This window comes from Mus caroli, unplaced genomic scaffold (genome assembly GCF_978045245.1).
Source record: "Mus caroli unplaced genomic scaffold, Mus_caroli_1 scaffold_1, whole genome shotgun sequence".
NCBI lineage: Eukaryota > Metazoa > Chordata > Mammalia > Rodentia > Muridae > Mus > Mus caroli.
Window position 1 is genome coordinate 90,328,438 of NW_028227256.1, and position 25,488 is coordinate 90,353,925.

At 44.8% G+C, this 25,488-nt stretch overlaps 2 protein-coding genes across 4 annotated transcripts in view; one reads left to right on the forward strand and one right to left on the reverse strand.

Annotated features, from left to right (window-relative positions):
* Atg4b (autophagy related 4B cysteine peptidase) overlaps positions 1-12,749 on the forward strand; it is a 41,243-nt gene extending 28,494 nt beyond the window's left edge. The window contains exons 9-13 of one of the 2 annotated variants that reach the window (XM_085839689.1): positions 7,775-7,853; positions 8,107-8,252; positions 9,266-9,322; positions 9,866-9,959; positions 11,051-12,749. In XM_085839689.1, coding sequence (XP_085695815.1) covers positions 7,775-7,853; positions 8,107-8,252; positions 9,266-9,322; positions 9,866-9,959; positions 11,051-11,124 — 450 coding nt within the window. In that variant the 3' untranslated portion in view covers positions 11,125-12,749. The remainder of the gene's footprint in view (positions 1-7,774; positions 7,854-8,106; positions 8,253-9,265; positions 9,323-9,865; positions 9,960-11,050) is intronic. The other variant, XM_085839692.1, reaches the window with a different exon arrangement.
* A 1,929-nt stretch (positions 12,750-14,678) lies between these two features.
* On the reverse strand, positions 14,679-23,699 carry Dtymk (deoxythymidylate kinase). 2 transcript variants are annotated; one of them, XM_021161292.3, is made up of 5 exons: positions 23,411-23,699; positions 22,514-22,622; positions 20,443-20,533; positions 16,813-17,010; positions 14,679-15,037 (listed from the first exon to the last, which is right to left on the reverse strand). In XM_021161292.3, exons 1-5 carry the CDS (start codon positions 23,538-23,540, stop codon positions 14,927-14,929), a joined length of 639 nt encoding a protein of 212 aa, XP_021016951.1. In that variant the 5' UTR covers positions 23,541-23,699; the 3' UTR covers positions 14,679-14,926. The 2 variants fall into 2 exon arrangements, 1 of the variants encoding a protein (XP_021016951.1); XR_015047518.1 differs by lacking the exons at positions 14,679-15,037; positions 20,443-20,533 and having other exon boundaries at positions 16,883-17,010; positions 22,237-22,622.
* Positions 23,700-25,488: the final 1,789 nt, after the last annotated feature.

A 25,488-nucleotide genomic window follows, 5' to 3' on the forward strand; every position in this document is an offset into this window, starting at 1 on the left:
CTGAGAATGGCAGTTCCCTGCAAAGAGAGGTAACTAGATAGGGCGGAAGAAAAGAATGAAGCCAGGACAAACAGATTCTGATCGAGGCTCAATTTAATATTTCCAAACACTCAGTTTATAAAGGAAGGGGGAGGGAACCCAATTTCCCGCCAAGTAACTCAGGGTCCAGTAGCAGGACAAACACGTGTGTGCCTCCAGGCAGCAGAGTCAGGTTCCAGCAGTGGGCGTGGCAGGACGAATGAGCCGGTAGCTCCACCCTAGAGCAGGCAGGTTCCAAGCTGGGGGGAAGGGAGACCACATTTCCCCCCATTAGATAACAAAAATAAAAATAAAAAAGGGGTGGCCTGTGGCAGAAAGATTATCTATGTTCAATAGTTTTGCCTAAGTTCTTAGGGCTAAAGAAAAAACCTATTTCTGTGGGATTTCTTAACTATTCTAATGGTAAACTGTATCTGGCTAAGACTGTCTTAAAAGCACTGACTGAATACCAGCAGCCTACTGGGCTGTAGGCTCTGACTTTATAATGCTAATTAGTGCTGAATAGGTAGCTACCTGTTTGCCTTTTAAGTAGGGCATTGGAACCCTGACTGAGTTTAGCTAAACAATTTTAGAATAACACTGAACTGATAATTATCCACAATTTTGGGTGACAGGCAGGGGAAACAGTGAGAAGTGATTAAGACTGGCTGGCTCCTAGTACAAGGCCAATTGGCTTTTTTATTTTTTGGGTGGGAGGCAGTGAAGGGCCTGCTCTTACGACAGCAAGGTCTCCAATCTCTCTCTCCCCTGTTAATTAAGTTTAAATAGGCAATGCTTAACAGAGGTGATCAAAGATTTTCTCATCCGTAGATGAGTGGGCCTTAACTTTGACTTGGGTGGACATTAACCTGATCTTCCCGTGAGTATTGTAACAACTCACATCTGTGGCTTTTGGTATCTTTTGGGGAGGGGAGGCAGAGCCGTAAGTATTTTGGTTTTTATCTGGAGTCAGATACCAACCTCTTTTTAAATTAGGTGTGTCGCACAGGGAACTCAGAAACGGTCAAATTGGACCTTTTCTCTGCAGTGATCTCCTGTGCCAAGCGGTACTTATACCGTATTTATATGATTATGAATCAGTATCGCAATTTTGAGTTATTGTGAGGCCTCTATGTGAGACTTGTCAACCTCAGATTTAGCAAGGCCTAGACAAGAATTATGTCACTATTAACACCATTAATTTTGGTTAAAATAGGAGCTAAAAGTCTTTTCTCTTTATTTTTGTTATTTTCAGTAGCCTGAGGAACTAAGGACACCTTGCAGTAACAGCAAGGGTGAAAAGCCAGAGGCCAGTTAAGGGACTAAACCTATATCTATCAAAATAAGAACTAATCTTTGTAAATATATATGAAATTTTTACTTTCCTAGTTCTCTTGGTAAATCTAAATCTATCTTAGACTGAAAGGCCACATGTTGAGATTAGCAGAACCACCTGTTTGCTCTTAGGGGCGGAGAATGTAGATTTACCTGCTTGAGAGAAGGAAGAATACTAAACAATTAGAGTGTAGTAATGTAAATTTTCTGTTTGGAGAAGTCAAGGTACTTTATTTGGATGCAAATTGTAAAGCTAAAGTTTATCTCCGGCCTTTTGTAGGGGAATTGGCTCAGAGGAAACAGTGTTTTTTGAGAGCTTTTACTCTTAGCTCAAGAGGAAATTTTAGTTTTCAAGGTGAATACTTACGAGGAGAGACAGAATCTGTGTTTACCTGACGAATTAATCTCTCTGGTAGCCACCGTGCTTTATTTTCATCTCGTGAAAAAACACAAACCGACCCTCTTTTCTAAATTAGGACTGGATCTGGACCCTTTTATTTACTAGTCAGGGGGTCCTTTCATTTTACCAACGCATAAGAATTAGAAGTAACTGGGTGCCAGTGGCGTTTTGCTGCAGACTGACCTTTATTGTCAGTTTGCAAAAAGTTTAGGACAAATAAGGTAAAGGCAAGATGAGCCTTTGGTGACCTTGGGGAAATGCTCTGAATTAACTTTGCTAGGTAATTTAGAATATAGGAATCTCTAATAATTGAACTGAATATTAGACCAGTCTAAGATTAAGTTAGAATGGCTGGTCACACTGAAGAAGAGTGAAAAATCATTATGACTCTATTAAATGACTAATTTTACTAAGTCTGAATATACAGTCTCTGATGTACTATTGTCATAAAGTTAAAAGGCTAGAAGTTAGTTTAAACTGGAAAAATGACAAGCAAGGATGGATCTAAAACATGAATTTAATCTTTTAGTCCTTTTAATTAGGACACAGAGTTAACTTACCTGTCAGCTCAGCACACGAATTACCAATATGCTTTTGTAGAGTTCTGTGGAGAGAACCTGTTTTTCCCTTTCTTAATAAGGTAGCTGTTTTAGGATCAATTTATAAGCCAATAAGTAGATTTTTTTAAGATACTAAAAGGCATTTATTAAATTTGACATTTTAATTTTAAATTTTGAAAATAAAGGTATGTTTTAAATAGTGTGCATGGAAATGCACTAAATAGTATATATGGGGATACAATTTCTCTCTTTTGTCCTTTAAGAGGCCAAAGTTCAAAATTTTACAATATTTAACCTTTTGAATTAATAACTTTTTGGACAAAACATTTAAATATTTGGCTGTAAAGGGGCAGTGACTAATTGTACTTTCAATCATTTTTTTTTTTTTTTTTAAGGAAAGGTTGTAACTAGAAGGCTAGAAAAGTTATTAAGAGTCACACGTGCATAATTTATTTATTTATTAACTAGAAATATGTATAAGCAATTGTAAATTTGAGAATTAATAGTATCTGAGGGACGAACAATTTTAAGTAATTATGAGCTCAGAGATATAGCATTGACTATTAATATATAAATTAAGGTTTGATTGTTTAGCATTTTAAAACACCATCTACAGCACACAACCAGATTATTTGTGCTGGAATAGGGGCAACTGTGTGTCTTAAGACTCCGCCCTACAGCAGCTAGTTGGGCCCACGTGGGCTAACGATTGGCTGGGAGGATGAGAAAAATGACTTTACAATAATGTTTTTTTTGGCCAAAGAATTGTCTTGGGCACAACTAATTTTTAATTACCAATTAACAACAATTATAAAAGCTTTTTTTATTTTTTGTAAAACCTTTTGCAGCAAACCAAAACACCAAATAACAAAAGGATACTGTTTCTGAATCTTTTGGGTGAGAGCAAGGATTTAAGGTAAACTTCCTTTGAGAAGCATTAGTTAATAAAATATTTTCCACGTAGGAAACAATATATACTGAAAGATTAAAACTTTTGGCTTCTTGTAAAGAAGCAGAAACAATAAACATTTTTCTTACATAATGTAAAGCTATATTAGCCATACATAGAGGCAAAATTTTCTAGTGATTACCAGTTTACTAGAAGCAAAAATCTTTGAATTTAAGCATTATTTTAAACATCTGAATAGATCTGTAACACTGTTAAAAAGAAATTTTCTTGAACACAGGGAAAAACTTTTTTAGGCATTGTTTGCAAAACAAAAGAAAAGGCCACAAGCCGCTCTGGGACTGCCCAGAGCCCTGTATTGACTTAAAGGTAAAATACTTTTTAATCTGAGCATTAATCTTAAATTTGCAATCAAACTGCAAGCTGCAGTCAATGGAACAATGGCAGTTTTAACCATAATTTTTAAGTTTTTGTGCAAGGTTAGGATAATACCTACAACTTTGGGAAAGCAAAACCTATGTTTAAAACAATTTATCACCTTTAAAATCAATATTAGAAGCATTACTATCATATTACGAAGTTTGGATATCAATTAATACCTATGAATACCTATTAAAGCAAGCTTTAACGCTTTAATAAAGAGGCATTGCTTTGTATCTTATCTTAAATTTTACTATTTAGGATAGGAACCACATTAATCATTATCTAAACTAGAAATATCTTAAGAGACTCAGCCTCTAGGGCTGCCTTAGGCCACGTGTCGGAAGGACTCTAAACTTGAGTTATTAAATTTAACATTAACCATCTGTAGCAATGTAATAATTATTAATTTTAACCAACAACTTATGAGCTGAATGCGAAAACATGCAGAGCACATTTTTAATAAAGAACTAAATGAAGCAGTTAATTTTAGACCAATCAGAGAATATTAATCTTTGTAGCTACAATCATAGAATAAAAAAGCACTTTACCATTGTCAAACACATTAATCATGAACCATTTATCAGATTTGAAACTAAGAGGCTGTGTACTCGCTGCTTTTTCTTAAAACGAACATTTTTTTCAATTAGGGGCCCTCCTGCCACGTGTCTGGTTTTTGGCTGAAACACGTGGCAGCTCTCGGCCTTGCAGATAAAGATTTTTATACCATTTTTATTATCCAACATAAAACATAGAACATTTATTCATACAGACTGGACACGAACATACATGAATTGAACACGAGAACAGATTGGTGCACCAGACATAAACAAGACACAAAATGGGGCAGAGTACTCCTGCTATTTGGGACAATTTCCTCCCTCATGATGCAGTTTTTATAACTGGGGCAATCTGCCTGTATTAATTTCTTTTTAATAAACCCTTTTTTTTTTCACACTTAACAATGTAGCTTTTTTCTAGCCACGGCCTACCGCCTGTGCCTAGCTCCTCTTAAGCTTTACTGCTGAACCTAAGTGAACCAGCGCTCGGGCTTAACGCTGTCTCAGCTTAGCCCATACCTTTTCCGGTATGAATTTTCTTTATCCTTAAGCAACTCCTGAAAACTAAACTCAACGGCCTGATCATGATTTTGAACCCTTTTTTTTTCCACCTAAGCAGTTTTTTTCTAAAAAAAACTGTGGCACACCGCCTGTCTCTGTATCTAGTTCTGATTTACGAACTGCTGACCCAAGTAGAACCAGTGTTGGGTTAGCACTGCTTTAAACTTGCTTCGTATCCTACTGCATCCCCGCAACACTTTCAAAACTGAATTTTTTTTTTTTGGGCTAGCGCTAGCATGTGTACCTGTCCGTTGCTCCGATGCTCCTCCTCCGATACGAAGATTCTTTCCTTTCTTGTGGAGCTCCACACAGCAATCGTTTCTCTTAGCATCTCTCTGCCATTCTTCAGGTCCCTGTTCAGGCGCCAACTGTTGCGGCCCGCCCGCGGTCCACAACACGAACGGTTTAACTGAGAATGGCAGTTCCCTGCAAAGAGAGGTAACTAGATAGGGCGGAAGAAAAGAATGAAGCCAGGACAAACAGATTCTGATCGAGGCTCAATTTAATATTTCCAAACACTCAGTTTATAAAGAAAGGGGGAGGGAACCCAATTTCCCGCCAAGTAACTCAGGGTCCAGTAGCAGGACAAACACGTGTGTGCCTCCAGACAGCAGAGTCAGGTTCCAGCAGTGGGCGTGACAAGACAAATAAGCCGATAGCTCCACCCTAGAGCAGGCAGGTTCCAAGCTGGGGAGAAGGGAGACCACACTGGGCCATCAATTGCAACTGAGGCTGCACCTTCACCAATGGCCTTCCATGGCCTCTCACAGTGCTGAGCCTCAGCTGTTCTGCGTGACCCCTTCATGCTTTCATAACCAGTACCACCTGGGTAATTCTTATACATTACTAAGTCTAGCCATAGCACAAGGTACAACCATGGCTATCTCTGTGCTCTCAGAAAACACTTCCCAGAAAATGTCACCTCAGTGATGCTGGTCTCTTCTTAATCACTGCTAATTTCTTAGCTTGAGTTAACCAGCATCAATTGTTCCAGTAATACAAAGGTTTCACTTTACTAGTTCTAGTATCTTGTTAATCACAGCTGATTCTTCAGCCCCAGTTAACCAGAACCACAGAATCTTCAAAATCAAAGTGACAGTGGCCCTGAAAAGAGTCTTTAATTTTCGCTCTGAAATTTCACAAGCCAGGCCTCCATCTTCTGCACTGTACTCAACATTATCTTCCAAGCTCCTACACAACATCCCACAGTGCTCTTAACACTGATCTTCTAGCCCAAAGTTCCAAAGTCCTTCCATAGTTCTCCCAAAAACGTGGTCAGGTTGTCACAGGAATACCCCACTCCTGGTACCAATTTGTCTCAGTCAGGGTTTCTATTCCTCCACAAACATCATGACCAAGAAGCAAGTTGGGGAGGAAAGGGTTTATTCAGCTTACACTTCCACATTGCTGTTCATCACCAAAGGAAGTAAGGACTGGAATTCAGGCAGGTCAGGAAGCAGGAGCTGATGCAGAGGCCATGGAGGGATGTTCTTTACTGGTTTGCTTCCCCTGGCTTGCTCAGCCTGCTCTCTTATTGAACCCAAGATTATCAGTCCAGGGATGGCACCACCCACAAGGGGTCTTTCCCCCTTGATCACTGAGAAAATGCCTTACAGCTGGATCTCGTGGAGGCATTTCTCCAGTTGAAGCTCCTTTCTCTGTGATGATTCCAGCTGTGTCAAGTTGACACAAAACCAGCCAGTACAGGAGTCCAACAAACCCTTTCACAGGGGTCTTGCATATCAGATATTTACATTACACTTCATAACAGTAGCACAATTATAGTTATAAAGTAGCAACAAAATCATTTTATGGTTTGGGAGTCACCACAACATGAGGAACTGTATGAAATGGTCGCAGTGTTAAGGACATTAAGAACCACTGGGGCTGGTGAGATGGATCAGCAGGTAAGAGCACCTGACTGCTCTTCCGAAGGTCCTGAGTTCAAATCCCAGCAACCACATGGTGGATCACAACCATCTGTAACGAGATCTGACTCCCTCTTCTGGTGTGTTTGAAGACATCTACAGTGTATTTACATATAATAAATAAATAAATCTAAAAAAAAAAAAAAAAGAACCACTGGTGAAGGGGATAGGTTGGCCCATAGGATGGAAACAGCAGATGGTTTACTGAAAATTTCATCCACATTCTCCCTTTATTTCTCCTTCACCATCACAAAAACAAGAGGCAAAGCCTTTTAAATTGCAGTTTCTCAGAAAATAAACTAAGGAGCCACACTTGAGCTTTACTGTATGGAATGGCAGTGCTGCTTTTTATTAAAATCTCTTGGGGCTGGAGTGATGGCTCAGGGTTAAGAGCACTGACTGCTCTTCTGAAGGTCCTGAGTTCAAATCCCAGCAAGCACATGGTGGCTCACAACCATCTGTAACGAGATCTGATGTCCTTTTCTGGAGCATCTGAAGACAGCTACAGTATACTCACATATAATAAATCAATCTATCTTTAAAAAAAACCTGTCCCTTTTAATCACCTTTCAGTGTTGAGGTAAGATGAAATATAAAACCTCTCCCTTCCCTGTCTTGTTCTGCCCCTGCGTATCTCTCCACTGTCCTGAGCACTCCCTCTGTTGTAGGTTCAGAGATTGCTCTGCTTCCCTCGCACCCATTTCCCATATTTATCTGACTTTTGTTGTCCTTGCCCCTGTCCCATTGGGCCAGGCTGATGTCTGGCCACACTACCTGTCCAGCGTGCCTGTGCATGTTAATCCGTAAGTTAGTCCCCTGTCCCATCACCTCTCCTTCTGCAGTTTTCCCAGCTAGGACTGTAAGCCTGTGGTTGGACTGTACTGGAAGCTCTCTGGGACGTCTTCTCATTTTTCTTGTGTCATTCAGGTAGGCCTCTGAAGACCATGGCCTTCCTGAGGCTGTGCATGGTGAAACGCACACTTCTGCCTGCTGGGCCGCAGTGTGTAGCACTGTGTAGGAGCACTCTCTTCTGAGTGCTGTGCAGAGTCAGTGTCCTCAGTGGCCTTCCCTCTTGTCTCCTGCAGCACTGTTTCATGATGCCCCAGTCTCTGGGTGTTATTGGAGGGAAGCCCAACAGTGCCCACTACTTTATTGGCTACGTTGGTGAGTCTGGTTTGCCTTCTCTGGGTTCATTTTGATGATCTTTCTCCCTGAAGGAGTGGATTTTTTTCTGTGGTGCTGTGTTGGTACCTCACTTGCCTCCCCTCACTCACTGTGGTGGCATGCTTCCCTCACCACTAGGCACTTTGATTCCTACCTCCCTTCTGTCTGCTGCCTCTGGTGGGTCTGGATGCTGCTCCCTCCCCCTTACCCAGCTCTGGTCAGCTGCCTCTGACTTCTGCATCGTCTTGCCTAGGTGAGGAGCTCATCTATCTGGACCCCCATACTACACAGCCTGCAGTGGAGCTGACTGACAGCTGCTTTATCCCCGATGAGAGCTTCCACTGCCAACACCCTCCCTGTAGGATGGGCATTGGAGAGCTTGACCCATCCATTGCTGTGGTATGTTGCTCTGGGTCATCCTGTGCCAGTCCTGCAGTGGAAATAACAGAGAATGTTCACATAGTTGAGGATCCCAAGACCTCTTACCTTCCCTGAGGCCACTCACTTGCTGAGTGGCTGTTACAACCCCAGTATATTCGAGTGTTGACTGATTGAGTGTATGTACCGATGGGGATGGCGGAGGGGGTTTCTGCTACTTATAAAACACAAATGACAGCTCTGACAGTTTGATAATTTGGATCTCTCATTCCAGAATGATAGTCACCTGAGTATACTGTTTTTTCTTTTAATTTTCTCATCATTGTTCCGTTGTTTGTTTACTTAGTGTAGCTTGAAGATGATTCTTCTGAATGCTCTTCTGCATCTCTGTCTTTTGATGATATAATAGGGTTTTCTGATGGTTTGTGCAAACCTGCCTCTTCAAAATGTGTTTGGAGGAAAGGGGATAAAAAACAAAAAATGTCAAAAACAGTGCCATATCCAGGAAGTCATTGCCTAGTCAGGCTGCTTCATCACGCAGCATGTCCAGTGCCAATCTGCAACGATCACATCAGTACACACACACTGCCACATTCTAAGGAGAGTAATCTGGGATTCTGTGGCTGACTTCCTGCAGAGCTCACTGGCAAACTCTTAAGTTAAACAGTGTGTGTACCTTACAGTGAGTGCATTTCAGCAGCTCACAGTGACTGGGACTTAGGGTACCAATGACAAATGGACAGCCAACCTTAGAGAAGATGCTAGACATGTGTGACTAGCAGGTGGGGAGAACATGACGTTTGAGTCCCAGTCCTAGCTTTTGAGAGTTGAGGTCACAGGGAACACATGGTAGAATCACTCTCCCTTGTTAACATTGGATAGGCTTTCCATCATTGGGCAGTGTCCAGATGTGTGAACCAAAGCGTGCCTGGCGTGTCTTGGCAAGTACATGGTAGGATCTCTGAAGAGAAGAGATCACAGCCTTGTGCCCACTGTAGATGTAGTCACTACTCTCATGATCATTTTCATTTTAGGGGTTTTTCTGTAAGACGGAGGAAGACTTTAACGACTGGTGTCAGCAAGTCAAAAAGGTCTGTAGCTGCCTCTGTCCAGAGCCAAGATGAAACTTCTGGGGACCCAGGCAATGAGGTGGCTTGGGTAAAGGGAGCCTCTTTGCATGGCCTAGCTAGGAACCCCACTCACTGGTTGCATGGGGAGTTTGTTCCTGCCTCACACATGAGGGCAGGCTGAACAGGGCAGGGTACCTCGCATTGTGGTTTCTACTGGCTGTGTGTAGGTCAAGACTGGCCATTTTCTATATATGCTTTGCCCATTAAATTTATGATGGGGTGGGATTGGCCCACTCATCTGCCTCATGTGCTTATGGGGTGGTAATAAATTGTATGCCAGGGGCTGCCCCTGTGCTAGTTGCCTCCTGCTGTCCTCCCCGTGCTTTCTGTGATCTTACTAGTTGGGCAGGCCTGTGCTGTGTTGATCACTGTGTTGTCTTTACTGTAACCTTTAGTGTGTATACCACCTCCATTTTCTTATCTGTAAAATGAGATTAGACCTCTACAGGCTGGAGGCTATAGTGACTGTTGAGGGTGCATCCAACAGCTGTATCTTACTGACAGCTATCCCAGCTTGGAGGTGCCCTGCCCATGTTTGAGCTGGTGGAACAGCAGCCTTCCCATCTGGCCTGCCAGGATGTCCTGAACCTGTCCCTAGGTGAGTGCTGAGGCTACAAAACCAAGTCTGGACGGGATAGCCCGCCTGTCCCCATGTCTTCCTTTATGTAGTCTGTGGCTGCCTGCCACAAGCCCACCCTCAGATCTTGATCCTTTTCCTTGTAAATATTAACACTATTTGAGGCCCACGTGCAAATGGTTGGTTGAAAGGGTATTGTAAACCCAGGCCTGAGCTTGGCAGCAACACAGCCTGTCCATGTTCTGCCCAGGGTCTTGTGGGAAGAAGACATGCTCCCACAGGTTCCTTGGGTGCATAGTGACAGAGCATAACAGGTTTTGTGATGAGGAAGACCGTTTAAGAGCCACTGGGGATGAGCAGTCCTGGATCCTTGAGCTATGGCTAGTGTACTTGTAGGGGTCAGTCCTGCTCTTGTCGGCCAGCACAGTAGAGTTCAGAGACCAACCGACCTTGGGAGACACTGAATGGAGACCTGATGAGACATGGTCATCCCTCAGCTGGTGTAAGGAGTCAGGTGCCTTGGTTCCCTGGGCTGGTGCCAAGTCCCATTGCTTGTCTGCTGGCAGGAGTCAGGTGCTGTTCTCTTCTTTCACGGAGTTCCCGTCTCTCCTTAGGGCCTTGTCACTTGCTCAGGAGTTTGGACCTCATCATGCCCTATTAGGGAAGGGTGTAACTGTAGGCCTTTCTATTCCCACCTCAGTTTCCAAATAATGATGTAGAGGTTTATATTTATTTACAGTGCTTTTGGCTTTAGCTTAGGCTTGCTCCCCAACTAGCTTGTAACTCTATTATCCCATTTATCCTAATCTAAGTTCTACCATGTGGCTGGCTTGTTACTTCTTCCTCTCAAGCCTTTGTCCCAGAGTTCCTCTCTCTGCCCGGAGGATGTCCTGCCTAGCCATTGTCAGTTGAGCTCTTTATTAAACCAATCAGAAGGTGCTTTAGGCAGGTGAGGAAGGACAGACAGTGTACAAAAGTTCCTCCCAGCAGAAGGGACTTACTTATGGGGCATAGCAAGCTTATTCGAGTGTGTCCCCTCTTCCAGCATCTTCCCAGCCCACAACCATATAAGCTTCTGAGAGATGATTAACCTTTTATCTTTCTCCTTCCAGACTCTTCTGATGTAGAGAGACTGGAGAGGTTCTTTGACTCTGAGGATGAAGACTTTGAAATCTTATCCCTCTGAAAATCCTGGGGTTGGGGGATGGCCTCCATGGCCCTCATTGGGGTGCTTTGAGAACCCAGACCTGCCTTGGGCACTCAGTGTCACCGCATTCCATCCACCCAGCCCATCCCTGCCAAGTGCTGTTCACCTGTGCCACCTCTGTCCCGAGGGCCTGCTCTGCTCATGGACCAAGGACTGTGGTGCCTGGAGGCCTTATTGCTTGGAGTCAGACTGCCTAAACCCAAACACAAAGGGAGGCCCTGTCCACATGAAGTCGCTCATCAGAAGGCCTAGTCAGGAAGAGCAGTGGGTCAGGAGCTTCCAGAATTCTCCACTGGATTCTGACACTGCCAGCCCTGGTCAGCACATCAGCTTTGGTTCTGCTTTCTCCTGGGCACCTGTGGTTTATTTGGAATTAAAACCCTGTTTGAAGTTGTTTAACAAAGACATGGATTTCTGGGGCACTTCCCAGGTCAGTCTTAGAAGATCTGCAGGTTATGTACAGAGTGACAGCCACATCATGGCCTCATACTGCTGGGCGGGGTGAGCTTTGGGCTGTCTCCTCTGCCCAGTGTGATTTATCAAGGGCTACCTCAGTGGGAAAGCATATGGAGAGAATCCCAAGGCTGCTACTTGCTTTGGAGAGAAAGTATTCTTGTGGGGCATTTGGAAAATCCAAAGATATCAGTGTGCATGGGCACAGGATGGACCCCTGAGCCCTGGAGCAACTGACAAGCAAGCTCCTAGGGCTTCTGGAGTTGTGGTCCTGGGATTCCCCATTAGGACCTCACTAGGGTTTCCTCTGTGGGGTTGATGCGTTTCATGACACACCGCCTGCTGCTTTTAGCGTGCCACCCAGCTTCCCTCTGGGAGGAAAGGGAAGGGAGCAGAGCTGCTCTATGCTTGAGACACCGTGCCCACTGGTGGTAGGGTACACTGCTACTTGAGCCTTCCTCCATGTTCTTTCCCTTCTCAGAAACCCATCTGGGTCACAGGAAATTGTAGATGGTTTGGGGCCAAAAAGGTTAAAGTACTACAGCTTTTTGGTGCATAACAGACATTTAGACAGCAGGTAGCTCCAGGCACTTACAAGTGAAGAGTTCAGACCTCCTTGGCACTCATTTCCATACCTGCCACCTAATCCTGGCTTTCTGGGCCTTCAAGCTTTTGATGCTCTAGGTCTGCTGTCTTAGAAAAACACCTTTCCTCCCCCTAGATATGAGCAGAGTATGGCAGTGTGGGGAGGCCCATTCAAGAGCCTTTGCTAAAAGCCCTTCCCAAGAACCCGCAGATGGGTGAGGCCAGAGCTACTCCAGATGCAGCAGCTCTAAGTAGCCCACAAGGTAGCAAGAGATCCCTGCCTATCAAGTGTTGAAGACATATTTATTTCATCTTACTCTTTCTCTCCCATATCTTGTCCCTTGACTTCAGATGGGGTGGGACGGGGGGTGGGAGGCCAGGAGCTATTGTGCTGCTGTCACCCAGGGTCTCTCTGTAACTCCTGTTGTTGGTAGTAAGGGGTGGATGTATGGAACACTACAACCTGAGGGAACTCTCAGGGCTGGAGAAAGGCTTCCTGAGGTTGTTCATTCTTAGTGTAGTTTGCAATTCTTAATGGTAAATAATAAGTTTCAGTAGAAAACAAAGTCTGTGTATGTGTGTTGATTTTTTTCCCTCCAATTATGATTAGCTATGATTTTAGTGTTAACAAGTAAAGACTTCCTGAAGTTGGACAAGCAGATCCTGCCCTTCTCCTGGCCTTGCGGTGTAGCCAATGTCTGTTTTCCCTCATATTAAACAAACTCATGGTTCTAAAAAAGAAAAAGTGCAAGGAGATATAAAAATGAGCCGGTGATGCCGGGCAGTGGTGGTGCATGCCTTAAATCCCAGCACTTGGGAGGCAGAGGCAGGCAGATTTCTGAGTTCAAGGCCGGCCTGGTCTAGAGTGAGTTCCAGGACAGCCAGGGCTCGAGAAAACCAAAACAAGCAAAAGAGCCAGTAATGCTGGCATACAACGTCAATGCCAGCTACTCAGGAGGCAGAGGCAGCCAGGCTAACCTGGTCGAGAGCAAGTACCATGACACCAAGGCACAAAGAAACCCTGTCTCAAAAAAAGAGCTGGGGAGTGGGGGTGGGGCACTGAAGAAATGGTTCAGTAGTTAAGAGTTCTAGGGGACTAGACTTCTGTTCCCACACTGGGCTGCAGTTGTAATGCTTACAACCTGAGCTCCAGAAGATCTAACATCTGACCTTATGGGTACATACAGAAATAGATGTAGTAAAATGAGCCAGTAGCTCTTCAGTTGGATCAAGTGTTGAAAAGCACACATACAAAGCTTGCCTCAGGGCCCCTCCAGGCAACCTGTTCCCAGCTTTGTCTAGGGGACAAGTAGATTTTGAGGAATATCTCATCCTAGTGAAATCTCAGTGGGGGCAACCCTCGAAGATGCCTACCTGCCCTCTTGAGTCCAAATAAAGGAAAATTGCTGGCCCAAGTGGAAGGCTTCCCTCTCCCTGTACTCAGCTGGCTTTCTGTGGCTGCTATGACCATGCGAACACATTTACCCACAGCTGAAACTTGTTATGGTCCTAGAGGGCAGAAATATATAGTAAGCTAATAACAGCTAGTTTTCCAGCATCCAGAGGCTGCTACATTCCTCCCTCAGGCCTGCAAGTGCTTCCTAAGGAGCCCCTCGCTTAGGCCTTGGAACAATAGCAGACACCCAAGATCTCACGAGACCAAGCTTGATGCAAACCACATAGGCTTTGTTGGGGGAAAGCCAGAGCTCTGGGGACAACTCATATCCCACTTAGGGGTAGAGGAGTCAACCTCGAGGGGAAAGGGGTCCCAGTTTTTATAGGCCCTCAGGGGGGAAAGGAGAAGGGGTCGAGTAGGAGACTTCTAGATTTAAACAATGTCTATTCTCAAGAAATGGGTAAGGGAGGGGTACAAGGAAAGAGTCTGGTGCAGGTGTAGCAACTCCGGATTGATCCCGGTTGTGGTTGCTGGGGAGATTTTCCGACTATCCCAGCAACCAATATCACCAACACCTGGCAATGGGCTTCATCAGTGGGCACACACATGGGACCAAGGAGTGGCCAGAGCATTGTGCAATGATTTTTCTAAATCATTGATGTGCTAGTTCTGCTAACAATGAAATCTACCTTGCCAATTTCATGGCTTCTGTGACCTTTTACATTCTGTCAGGATCTTTCAAAACAATATTGAAGGAAAGCACATAGATCCATTCATGGACTGACATAGGGACCAGTTTGGAGCATTCATGGTACGGGATGCCAACACTCTAGGAGACTAAGTTTCTGTGACACTTTTTGCCTCAGCTTTTGGGCCTGCCACACAGACTTCACTGGAGTGGGTGTGGCAGAGGGGACTGTGTGAAAAGCTGTAGCACTAACAGCCAACAAGGTCATTATCACTGGGCTTAGAATTATGAGTACTGTGCCACTAGATAACACCCGAGAACACAGGCTTGGAACATGGGACCTAATAACATTGATCAAATCCATGGTGGAAGGACCATAAATAGGGGCAGAACCAAAGCTAGTGAGATATATTTTTGGGTAAATTTTTATTCTGTAAAAAAAAATGTGATTTCTCACCAGCTGATCTCAAGGAAACTGCTACACCTTTACAGCCAAGCAATAGGCAAAGAGAGATACTGCACAACTGAAGTCTCAGGTTATGAGAGGGTCTTGTAGATCGTTTCTGCCGAGAACTAGCTCCTGCTGAACAGTGAAGAGACATGAGCCTTCTACCAGTCTCCTGCAGAACCAGAGAATCGTATTGGCAATGGAAGCTGATTTATTTCCATAGCTCCCCCAGTGGCCTCTGTGCAGCGTTTCGGATGGCGTCCTCAGAGTGTGCACGGATTTCTTTATGGACTTCCTCAATGCTTTTGGAAGCATCAACCACCTATCACCACAGGGGAGACAGCAAGAAAAGGATCATTGTACCACGTCCTCCTATTCCCAGTGCATGTGGTGACATCAGGTGAGCCAGGGCTCTGCAAAAGCCAACCTGAATTCCTGCAGGGGTCCTTCATTTGCTGCTTTCTCAGCCTGGTATTTGTAGAAAACAGCCTGCATGCCTGCTGCATCCCAAATACAGGTGAAGTCAGATGTACTAGCTACCCATCTTGCTCTAAGCAGTCTTCCAGTTGACAAGAACAGTCACCGACCCTTTAGCTCTAGCATTTGGGAGGCAGAGGCAGAGGCAGGAAGATCTCTGAGTTCAGGGCCATCCTGGACTACATAGTGAGTTCCAGGACAACCAGGACTACACAGACACAGCTGCACCTTTCTCTTTTTTTTGTTTTTCGAGACAGGGTTTCTCTGTATAGCCCTGGCTGTCCTGGAACTCACTTTGTAGACCAGGCTGGCTTTGAACTTGGAAATCTGCCTGCCTCTGCCTCCCAAGTGCTGGGATTAAAGGCGTGCGCCACCATGCGTGGCTCAGTTGCACCTTTCTTGAGATGAAAATTGTCCTAACATAGCTGCTCTGTTCCATCAGGACTGGCAGGAGCCAGGAGAGTGTCAACATCTCTAAGTCCCTTCCTCTTTAAGGGGTCTGGACAGGGCCGATGGTTCTGTCAGTCTGGCTAAGACCTTTGGCAACAAATTCTTGAAAAGCTTCCAGGGTTTAGAAATCCAAGCACTTCACAAGGTACGACTTTGTGTACAGGAGAACTGCACGAGTCACCTCCATGCTCGACAACCCCTGTGCAGTCACACAACCCTTGCCCAGACTCTCCAGGATGGCTCTCTGGGTTTAATGCCCAAGAAAGTAACAAGGGCTTTATCATCATCTGCTCTAACATAACAAGGTAAGATGGAAACTTAGGACAAACCTCAGAATCATGAGGGCATATACTGTATAGACAAAGGACAATGGAAGCAACATCTTCTGTAGACAAAACTGGCTTATGATGTTTGGACTATTCAAGGCCGGGTTTGAAGTTGGGGAACCTTAGGCAACAGTCACAAAGTGGACTGTGCAGACAAAGCCAGACCCACCAGGACCATTCTGGCTGCTGAGAAGATGTGCATGCAGGAAGGCAGGCAGTTAGGAGTAGAGCAGGAGCAAGCAATAGAGAAGGGGCTCACGTTGGCCTTCACGCAAGGAATGAGATGGAAGTTGAAGTATGGAGTGGAGGAAACAGGACCAGAGGGAATCCTAGTATGACACTTCTGTGCTCCTGGAAACGGCCATGTAAGACCCACAGGGTTCCAAAGAAATCAGTAGGATAAAATCGCAGGTGGCAGTGAGGAAGAAGGTGCCTATGGTATGACTGAGGGCCAACAGGAATACGTCACAGTATGAGGCAAAAGTAAGATGTATCTGAGTGTGAGACCGGCAGACCCCACTTTCTGAAATACTTGCTAAGTATACTCCAACTATATACACAGTGCACTCAAGAGTCACTCCTATGATAAAGTATGATGTAGTTTGCAAGACCATGTTCTGAATGGTGACATCACATGACTAAAGGCTTGTTCAGGATAAGATGCAGAAGTTTGCTGGAGTTCACTGGAGTCTAATCACCACCACCACCACCAGAAAGTCTGATGGCAGAGAACCAGAGTAGCTTCCCGGAGGTTCCACGGGAAACGGGACCAGCTGTGCTCAAGTCAGCAGAGGGTAGACTACCACAGAACTTCTCAATGGCAGCGTATAGTCCCATGACTCACCTTCCAGTTGAGGTTTTTCTCTTCCATGAGCTGCTGGAAACACAACAGAACCTGCTTTTGGAAAGTCCCAGTCTCATATCGCTCAAGGCCAAACTCTCCCCGTGCAGCAGCGTCCAGCAATTGTAACTGAAGGAACAGGATCAGGTCAGGTTTGGGAAGGCCCACGTCCGGTTGTTTACACCAATCCAGGGAAAAATTCTGCCAACAGAGAAAGCAAACTGAGTGGGATATAGTCTTTTGCTTCAAAGTAGGGGTGGGGGGCTGAGAGCACTGACTGCTCTTCCAGAGGTCCTGTGTTCAATTCCCAGCAACCACACGGTGGCTCACAACCATCTGTAATGGGATCTGATGCTGTCTTCTGGTGTGTCTGAAGACAGCTACACCACTTACATACATAAAATAAAAATCTTTTTTTTTTTTTTTTTTGGTTTTTTGAGACAGGGTTTCTCTGTGTAGCCCTGGCTGTCCTGGAATTCACTCTGTAGACCAGGCTGGCCTGGAACTCAGAAATCCACCTGCCTCTGCCTCCCAAGTGCTGGGACTAAAGGCGTGCGCCACCACTTTAAAAGAAAAAAGTAGGGGTGGTGGTGCAAGAAATAAGAGTAAACAGGATGGCACCACAACCCTATCCCCTGTAGTCTGTCTACAATGGACCTTGTCTCAGAAAATAAGGCATGGCATATGTAGATATCCCAGTGGTCCATTCAACCTCAGTGTCTACAATTAGAAGCAGTTTGTTCCAGAGACAGGCAGAGTTTTTGCCATAATCTTGTATTTCCATAAGCACTGGAGGAAACTAGCAATCCTGAAAACCCATTCCATGCCTGCCTGCCTACTCATTTTTTACATACATCTTCCCACTTCATCAACTTGCTAAAAATGTCCTTGTTTTCAGAAGAAAAGTAGGGTTAGAGAGGACACCCCAACCCCAGAGGCCCTCTCTACATGGCAACAGCATGCCGACTATCTGCCCTGGCTTCCCTATACAGACAAAATACTGCATTCGGGAGCCACTCTTAACATATGTGGAAGAAACAATTTAAACGATTATCACTTGGAAATCTGTCATCCCCAAAGGTTGTATAAAGATATTATCAGATACCATCTGATCCTTGCTGAGCGCCCAGCACCCTTACATTTACAAAAGTAAGTTTAAAAACATAAGCTATGTGTGGTGACAGCACTTGCAAAGTGTAAGACAGTTCCTTGGCTACATAGTTCCAGATTAAGCTGAGCCACAGGAGACCTTGTCTCAAAATCAAAACACATACAACTCCAGCACTTGGAGGTACAGGAAGCTCAGCGTTATTTATCGTTGGCTGTAGTGTTCAAGGTCAGCCAAAGACACTATCTCAAGAGAACAAAACGGGGCAGTAGTGGTACATGCCTTTAATCCCCAAAATCAAGAGGCAAAGGCAGACGAATCTGAGTTCAATACCAGCCTGGTCTAAAGACAGGACAGCCGCAGCTACACAGAGAAATCCTGTCTCAAAACCAAAAAAGAGAAAGAAAGGAGATTTGTGGGAGATGGGCAAACACATGCTTTATCAGTTATTCTCCTACATGGAGAGATGGCTCAGCTGTTAAGAGCACTTATTGTTCTTCTAAAGGACCCATATTCAGTTTCCAGTACCCACATGGTGGCTAACAATTCCTGTGCCTCCTTCTTAGGGGATCTCATACATGCAGACATAGACACTCATACACATGAAAATAAAGTTTATACATCTTTAAAAAACAAACAAACAATAAAAATATCAGAGTTATACTCTCAGTAGTCAGAATATTTTAAATGTGAGTCCCAGAGATGTGGGAACTTAGACACCAAGACATTTAAGGGACTGAAGAGGTGATTTGGAGTTTGAGCACTCGCCTGTCACATATAAAGCCCTCGGTCCAATTCTCAGCAGAAAAGTAACAAGAAAACAACCTGAGACAGTGAGATGGTTAAGCTGGGAAAAGAACGTAGCACACAAGGCTGACACTGGAGTTAAATCCCCAGAACTCAGCAGGAGAGAATCAATCCTACAAAGTAGTCCTTGCATTTCTGTGTGTATGCTGTGGCACACATGTATTCTGGCCTCCACCTCACACAATTATAATAAAAATTAGCAAGGTTTATAAGGTACTTCAACACATGAACCTTAGTCAGATTCTCATTTAATACAATACAAATTCAGCTTTGAGAGCTGAACAGTGACTACATGTTTAACAACTGGAATGTGTTTAGATTACACTGTTCTTACAGAGTAGTGCCTTTCTCCTGTAATCCTAGCACTCAGAAAGCTGAGACAAGAGGATTACAAATTTGAGGCCAACCTGATCCACCTGGTGAGTTCCCAGATTGCCTGGGCTACTAGAAACACTGTCTCAACAACTCCAAGTGCTATATACAGGGCTCAGGAGTTAAAAGCACTGGCTGCTCTTCCAGGGGACTTGGATTCAATTTCCAGCACCAACATGGCACCTCACAATGGTTTGTTAATGTCATTTCCAGGGGATAGAATATACTCTTCTGGTCTCCATGGGTACCATACATATGTGCAAACAAAACACCCATATAAAATTTTACATAATATTTGTATTGAGTACTTGGGAATTTCACATCATGAACCCCAATCACACTCACCTATCAGTCTTCCCAGATCCCCTTCCCTTTAACCCCCCTCCCCAAAATCCCAAGTTCAATTTGTATTGCCCATATACTCACTAGAACATAGTCAAATTCCCAGTAGCTAGGGAGAAAAATGACTCACTCCTCACATGTAACCCTTTGGGTTGAAGCCCTCAATTGTGGAGAACTACACTCAGTATCCTTATAGATAAAATAATTTAAAAAACCCAATCACATGCCAAGCAGTGGTACACACCTTTACTTCCAGCATCTGGGAGGAGAGGCAGGTGGGGTTCTGAGATCAAGGCCAACCTGGTCTACAGAGTGAGTTCCAGGACAGCCAGGGCTACACAGAGAAACCCTGTCTCAGAAAACAAAACAACACCCAACAATGCCATCTGATATTGAGCAGAGGATGTGGGTGTCCCTAAGGCTGATGATACTTCTGGGAGGTTTTCTGTTGCCAGATGTGGTAATCCAGGCCTTTAATTCTAGCACGGTAGAGGCAGAAGCAGGTGGATCACTGTGATTTATGGCGAGTCTGGTCTACACATGGAGTTCCAGGCCACAAGGATACAAAGTACAACCTTGTCTTAAACCAGCATGTAAATGGCAGAAATTAAAACAAACAAACAAGGCAGGACACAACTCCTTCCCTTACACACAGGAAGCAGTGTGGAGGAACTAGAGGGGTCACTGGGGAGGCTCCAGTGTCCCAGTCATTATTATCTATCAGGTCGAAAAGTGAGACAGTGCAGGAAAACCTTAAGGAAGGACCTCTTTGTGAGATAAATCATCGGAATGGAAAATGCAGTGCTGTATGTGAAAAACAACCTGCATGCCTGTTTCTTTATTGATGAAAGACAATTTAATCTTGAAGAGTTAAGGGATGCCAGAGCCATCCAATTCCTAAGAGTAATTTCAACACACATTCGGTGGAGGGGCCCTGCAAATGAAGAAATGCAAACCAGGACCCACACCTGGCACTCTCAAACAGGATGCCACACAATACTCACCTCTTTGGCGCCAGTGAAGGCAACCCCAGAAAAGGCGTATCTGTCCAAAACAAGGGTCACACCCTGGTTCAACTTCGCCTTAATTAATGGTCTGAAAAACAGAATGCTCCTGAGCCCTGGAACTGGCTTCCAACTATCCCAAGTCAGAAATCCCATACAGTGACAATTACTGCAGTCATTTATAAACTTATTTACAACCAGAAAGCTCTACATCTTCTCTCTAGGATATGCCAAGAGACACCTCTACCCTTCCCTGCTGAGGGAAGGGAGAACCCAGGCAAAGAGCAAAGGATGGCAGAGGGCATGGGGGAGCCAGGAGATGAAACTGATACTTGTGCCCCCAAGAATAACAGACAAAATATCAAGGATGTTTTCCACCAAACAACACAGGCTCACCATCATTACCAGTGTGCAAAATCTTAGATGTACAAAGGTGAAGGGCTTGGCTTGAGCAAGAAGGCATCACTGAGGCCACAGAAGGAAGTCAGACTCTTCTCACTTAGCACACCTCACAGAGGCAACTGATTCTGGGGCATGGGCGAAGAAGGCTGAAATCTAAACTCAGATCTTACAGCCTTCACAGAATTAAAATAGACCCTAGACCTAAATGGCTAAGAGAAACTCCTTAAAGGAAAGTGAGAATGAAGGAGAGAGAACCTGGATGTCCTTGGGTTTGATAACACCAAAAATCAAAGTCATTCGAGAACTGACAGGTTAGCCTTGGAAAATGTAGCTGTGCCGTGTAAGAGACAAGCCATAGAATGGGAGACAGAATATATAAAAGGCATATCTGAGGGCTGCAGAGATGGCTCAGAGGTTAAGAGCACTGCCTGATCTTGCAGAGGTCCTGAGTTCAATTCCCAGCACCTACACGGTGGCGCACAACCATCTGTAATGGGATCTGGCACCCTCTTCTGGCCTGTAGGCCAGAAGCTGTATGTGCAATAAATAAATGGAAGAAACAAAAAGAAAGAAAAAAAAAAATCCAGACAACAACTATTAAAAAAAAAAAAAAAAGGCATATCTGACAAAGGACAGCCATACAAAGTATATGCTCTGAAAATGCAACAAAACAACAACAGAACACCAGCTAACTTAGCTGGGCGGTGGTGGCACACGCCTTTAATCCCAGCACTCAGGAGGCAGTGGCAGGTAGGATGTCTGTGAGTTCAAGGCCAGACTGGTCTACAGAGTGAGTTCCAGGACAGCCAAGGCTACACTGAGAAACTACACCTAGGAAAAAAAGAGAAGAAAATGAAAATAGCTAGCACTTAAAAGGCCGAGTAGGGTTATCGTTACTTAGAGGACACTCTGGTATCTTAAAAACAAAGACAAAAAACAAAAGGCTGGGGGGCTGGAGACGTGGCTCTATGGATAAACTGTTTGCCATATAACAGGAAGATTGGAGTTTGGATCCCTAGTACCCCAGAACCCAGATATAATCCAGCAGGAAGAAAGAAACTTGGGGAGACAGATAGGACCCAGAAGCACAAAGGCCAGTGTAGCCCAAAATTATCTCAGCTAGACATGAGGCCAGCCTGGTCTACAAGGCAAGTTCCAGGACAGTCAGGACTGTTATGTAGGGAAACCCAGTCTCAAAAAAACAAAACCAAAACCCAAACCAAACCAAAAAAACCCTTTTAATAAAATAAAACAAGCCAGGCGTGGTGGCGCACGCCTTTGATCCCAGCACTCAGGAGGCAGAGGCAGGCAGATTTCTGAGTTCAAGGCCAGCCTGGGTTAAAAGCACTTACTGCTCTTGCCAAGGACCCAGGTTTGGTTCCCAGAACTCACATGGCAGCTTACAACTCTCAGTAACTAGTTACAGGAGTTGACTTCCTTGGGCAGCAGGTATGCATGAGGTGCACATACAGGTAGCCATTTCTATTACACAAAAACCAATACATATTTTTATCTCAAATACAGCGGCGAATGGTAGAGGAAGCCTCCCAAGCTGGCCTCTTGTCTCGACGTACGAGTGTTTGCACATATGCCACACACATGTGCTTGCACCCTTGCCACACACAAAAGTGTGCATGTTATAACTGGGGAGCAACGAAGCAGTCTTTACACTTGTTCCCAGCGGTTTGCAGAGAAGAGCAGGTGCACGGAGTGATCCTCTAGTTCCGTTTTCTTTTCTAAGTAGGAATTCAGAAGCTTGCCAATTTCTGTTGATCTTTCTAGAAAGACAAAGATACACACGATTGAAGTCAGACTGTTCACCTGAAGTCTACTGGGATTTGCACTTAAGTTCTCTCCTTGCACTTACACCCAATTCTGAACCTCCAGACAGCTTTGGACCACCTGAAGCCAAAGAAGTTTCCCCGAGAAAAGGAAGTAATGTGCGTGCAAGTCTTGATTTCAAAAGTACTTGTAAGACTTTTGACTGGTTGGTTTGAAAATTAAAATATCCTGCAAAGTGGTTGTTCCAATTCCCAACCTACTTAATTTGTAGGATCAGGAGTTAGTGTCCAGTGTACAGGGCGCAAGGCCAAAAGTCAACCTTATGTTCCCTTTTTAGTACTTTTCCACCTTGTGTTTTCAGAGAGGAGCTTCTACCTGAAGCTCACAGTTTTGGCTGGCCCACAAGTCCCAGGAACGAGCCCGTCTCACCTCTCCAGTGGTAGGATAAGCAACCGTACCAGGTTTTTTTTTTTGTTTGTTTGTTTGTTTTTCTGGGAAACTAAACCCAGGCTCTCATTTCAGCCTGTATTTTATTAACTAAGCCATCTCCACCAGCCGGGCCTTCCCAAATCAATGACCAATGAAGAAAATGTCTTCCAGGCTTGTCTGCTGGCCCATCTGGTGGGGCCAGTTTTCTCAATTGAGGTAGCTTGAGTCAAGCTGACATAGACTAGCCAGCACACCCATGCACAATAATAAATAAATAGATGTTCTAAAAGTTTTTAAAGATACAAGACTACAACCCAAAGAGAGAGTGAGGAATTCTCCAGGCCCACCCCCGCACCGGGGAAACGCAGCAGCTCCGCTCTGTGGCCCGAGGCGCACAGCGCGGTCACGAGCTTGAGGCCCTGCGTGGTCTTGCCAGCACGGTCCACACCCTCCAGCACGATGAGCGCTCCCCGACGCGACGCCATCGCCCGCACAGCACCGGTCAACCTGCCAGGTTCCCGCTAATGTTAGATGCAGCAGAAGGCCGGCGTGCACGGATGCCCTGCCCTCTTCCTGTTGGAAATCGAATTCTGTGGCCTGCGGAGAGCCGCTTCCGGACGTGACGTAATCTAGGCCCGGGAGTCTGCAGTTTAGCGAGCGCCAACTCGCCGAACTTCCGTTTGAAGTTGCGCAGGGCTGTGGTTGCGCAGGCTCTGGTCACGTGGAAGTTCGAGAACTGTAACGGAATCAAATTTTCATGCCCCTAAGCGCGCTACTGAAGGATTCTAAAAGTTTTTTTTTATCACTCACACACCTGCGCGCGTACACGAGCCATGTGATGATCAGGCTCTGAAAGGAATTAAGGATAGGAACAATCGACCCCCAAGATGTACTTTCTGCAGCATCTTCGAACCGCTCAGGAATTTTCCTTGTCGTTTTAGTGTAAGTTGGTGGAAGGAAATGGGTTTATTTGCAGCGTTGGGCAGAATTGAACCCCCCTCTTCCTTTTAAGCCCCTTTTCCCCTAGCAGTGTTTTTACAGACAAAATAAAGTCAGGGAAAATACATGAGCAGGAGGCGGGCACATCTCTGTGAGTCTGAGGCCAGTTACATAGTTTCAGGCCAGCCAAGGATACATGTAAGACCCAGGCTCAAAAACCCAAACAACAGTACTCTAGAGGAAGAGAAAAAAGGATCTGCAGTTAAAGGCTGATCTGGGTTATGTTTCTAAAATTCTGGCTAGGGAACTACTCAGTCGATAGAGCACTTGCCTAACGCGAACAAAGACCTAGATTCCATATCCAGCACAGAATAAATTGTATATAGTGAGTGACATAGCCAATAAACCCAGCATTTGGGAGGTAGATCAAGGTTTATGCAAACATTTGAACTAACACCTAAAGAAGAGACACAGATGCCAGACACATATGTAAAAATGTGCAACATAAACATATTGTTAGGAATCATAAATTAAGATAATTTCACACCTCTTCGAGAATAGCCCAAATCTACAATTCTAACCCTTCATCATGCTGGTGAGGACGTGGAGCGAAGGAGACTGTCATTGCAGAGGAGAAGGCAAAAACGGTGTGGAAGACAGCTTGGCTGTTTCTCAAGAAAGCACTCTATTTTTAACATGAAGTCAATATTTACCCAAATGGGTTGGAAACTATGTCTGTACACAAATGATTGTATCAGCTCTAGCCACATTTGCCTAAATATGGAAGCAGCTAAGGATGTCCTCCAACACTGCAAACTGATAAACTGGTAATTACACAGTGGAATAATTTTGAAGTAAAAAGTGAATTATCAAGACTTACTAGGACATGGAGGAACCTGAACTGAAAAATGATAAATGCAGCCAGTCTGAAAAGACTCTATACTGTAAAATGCATCTACATGGCATTTTAGCAAGCAAAGTTACAGAGACTCTAAAACGTTTATTAGTTACAAGTATGCGTGTGTGTGTGCGCGCGCGCTATTGTAATAGACCAGAGGAATTAAAGGCAGTGAAAAATATTCTACAGGATGCTATAAGGGGGATACTTAATACTTCTCAGAAATATTAGAGCCCACCAAGAGTGGACTCTATGGTAAACCCTGGATTTTAGTTATATTGTTTCATTAACTGTAACAGAGTTGCCGTAGGAATGTAAAATGTATTTTTGCGGGCATCGAGGGGTGCGTGGCTTCTTCACGAAGTGCGAGTCAAGGCAACCGAGGTCCAGTGTGGGCACGCCCCTCTCGGGACCAGACAGCCACAAAGAGCATGGAAGTTAACCGATGCCTGTGACCCCCTCAGCCAGGAGAAACCACAGGCAGCGGGTGTCTGAACAACGCGGGAAGAGCGGCAGGTGTCGCTGGCAGGCTTGGCGCCAGCACACGTGCAAGCGGAGTCCCCTGCCAAGGCTTGGAATCCGGCTGGGCCAGAGAC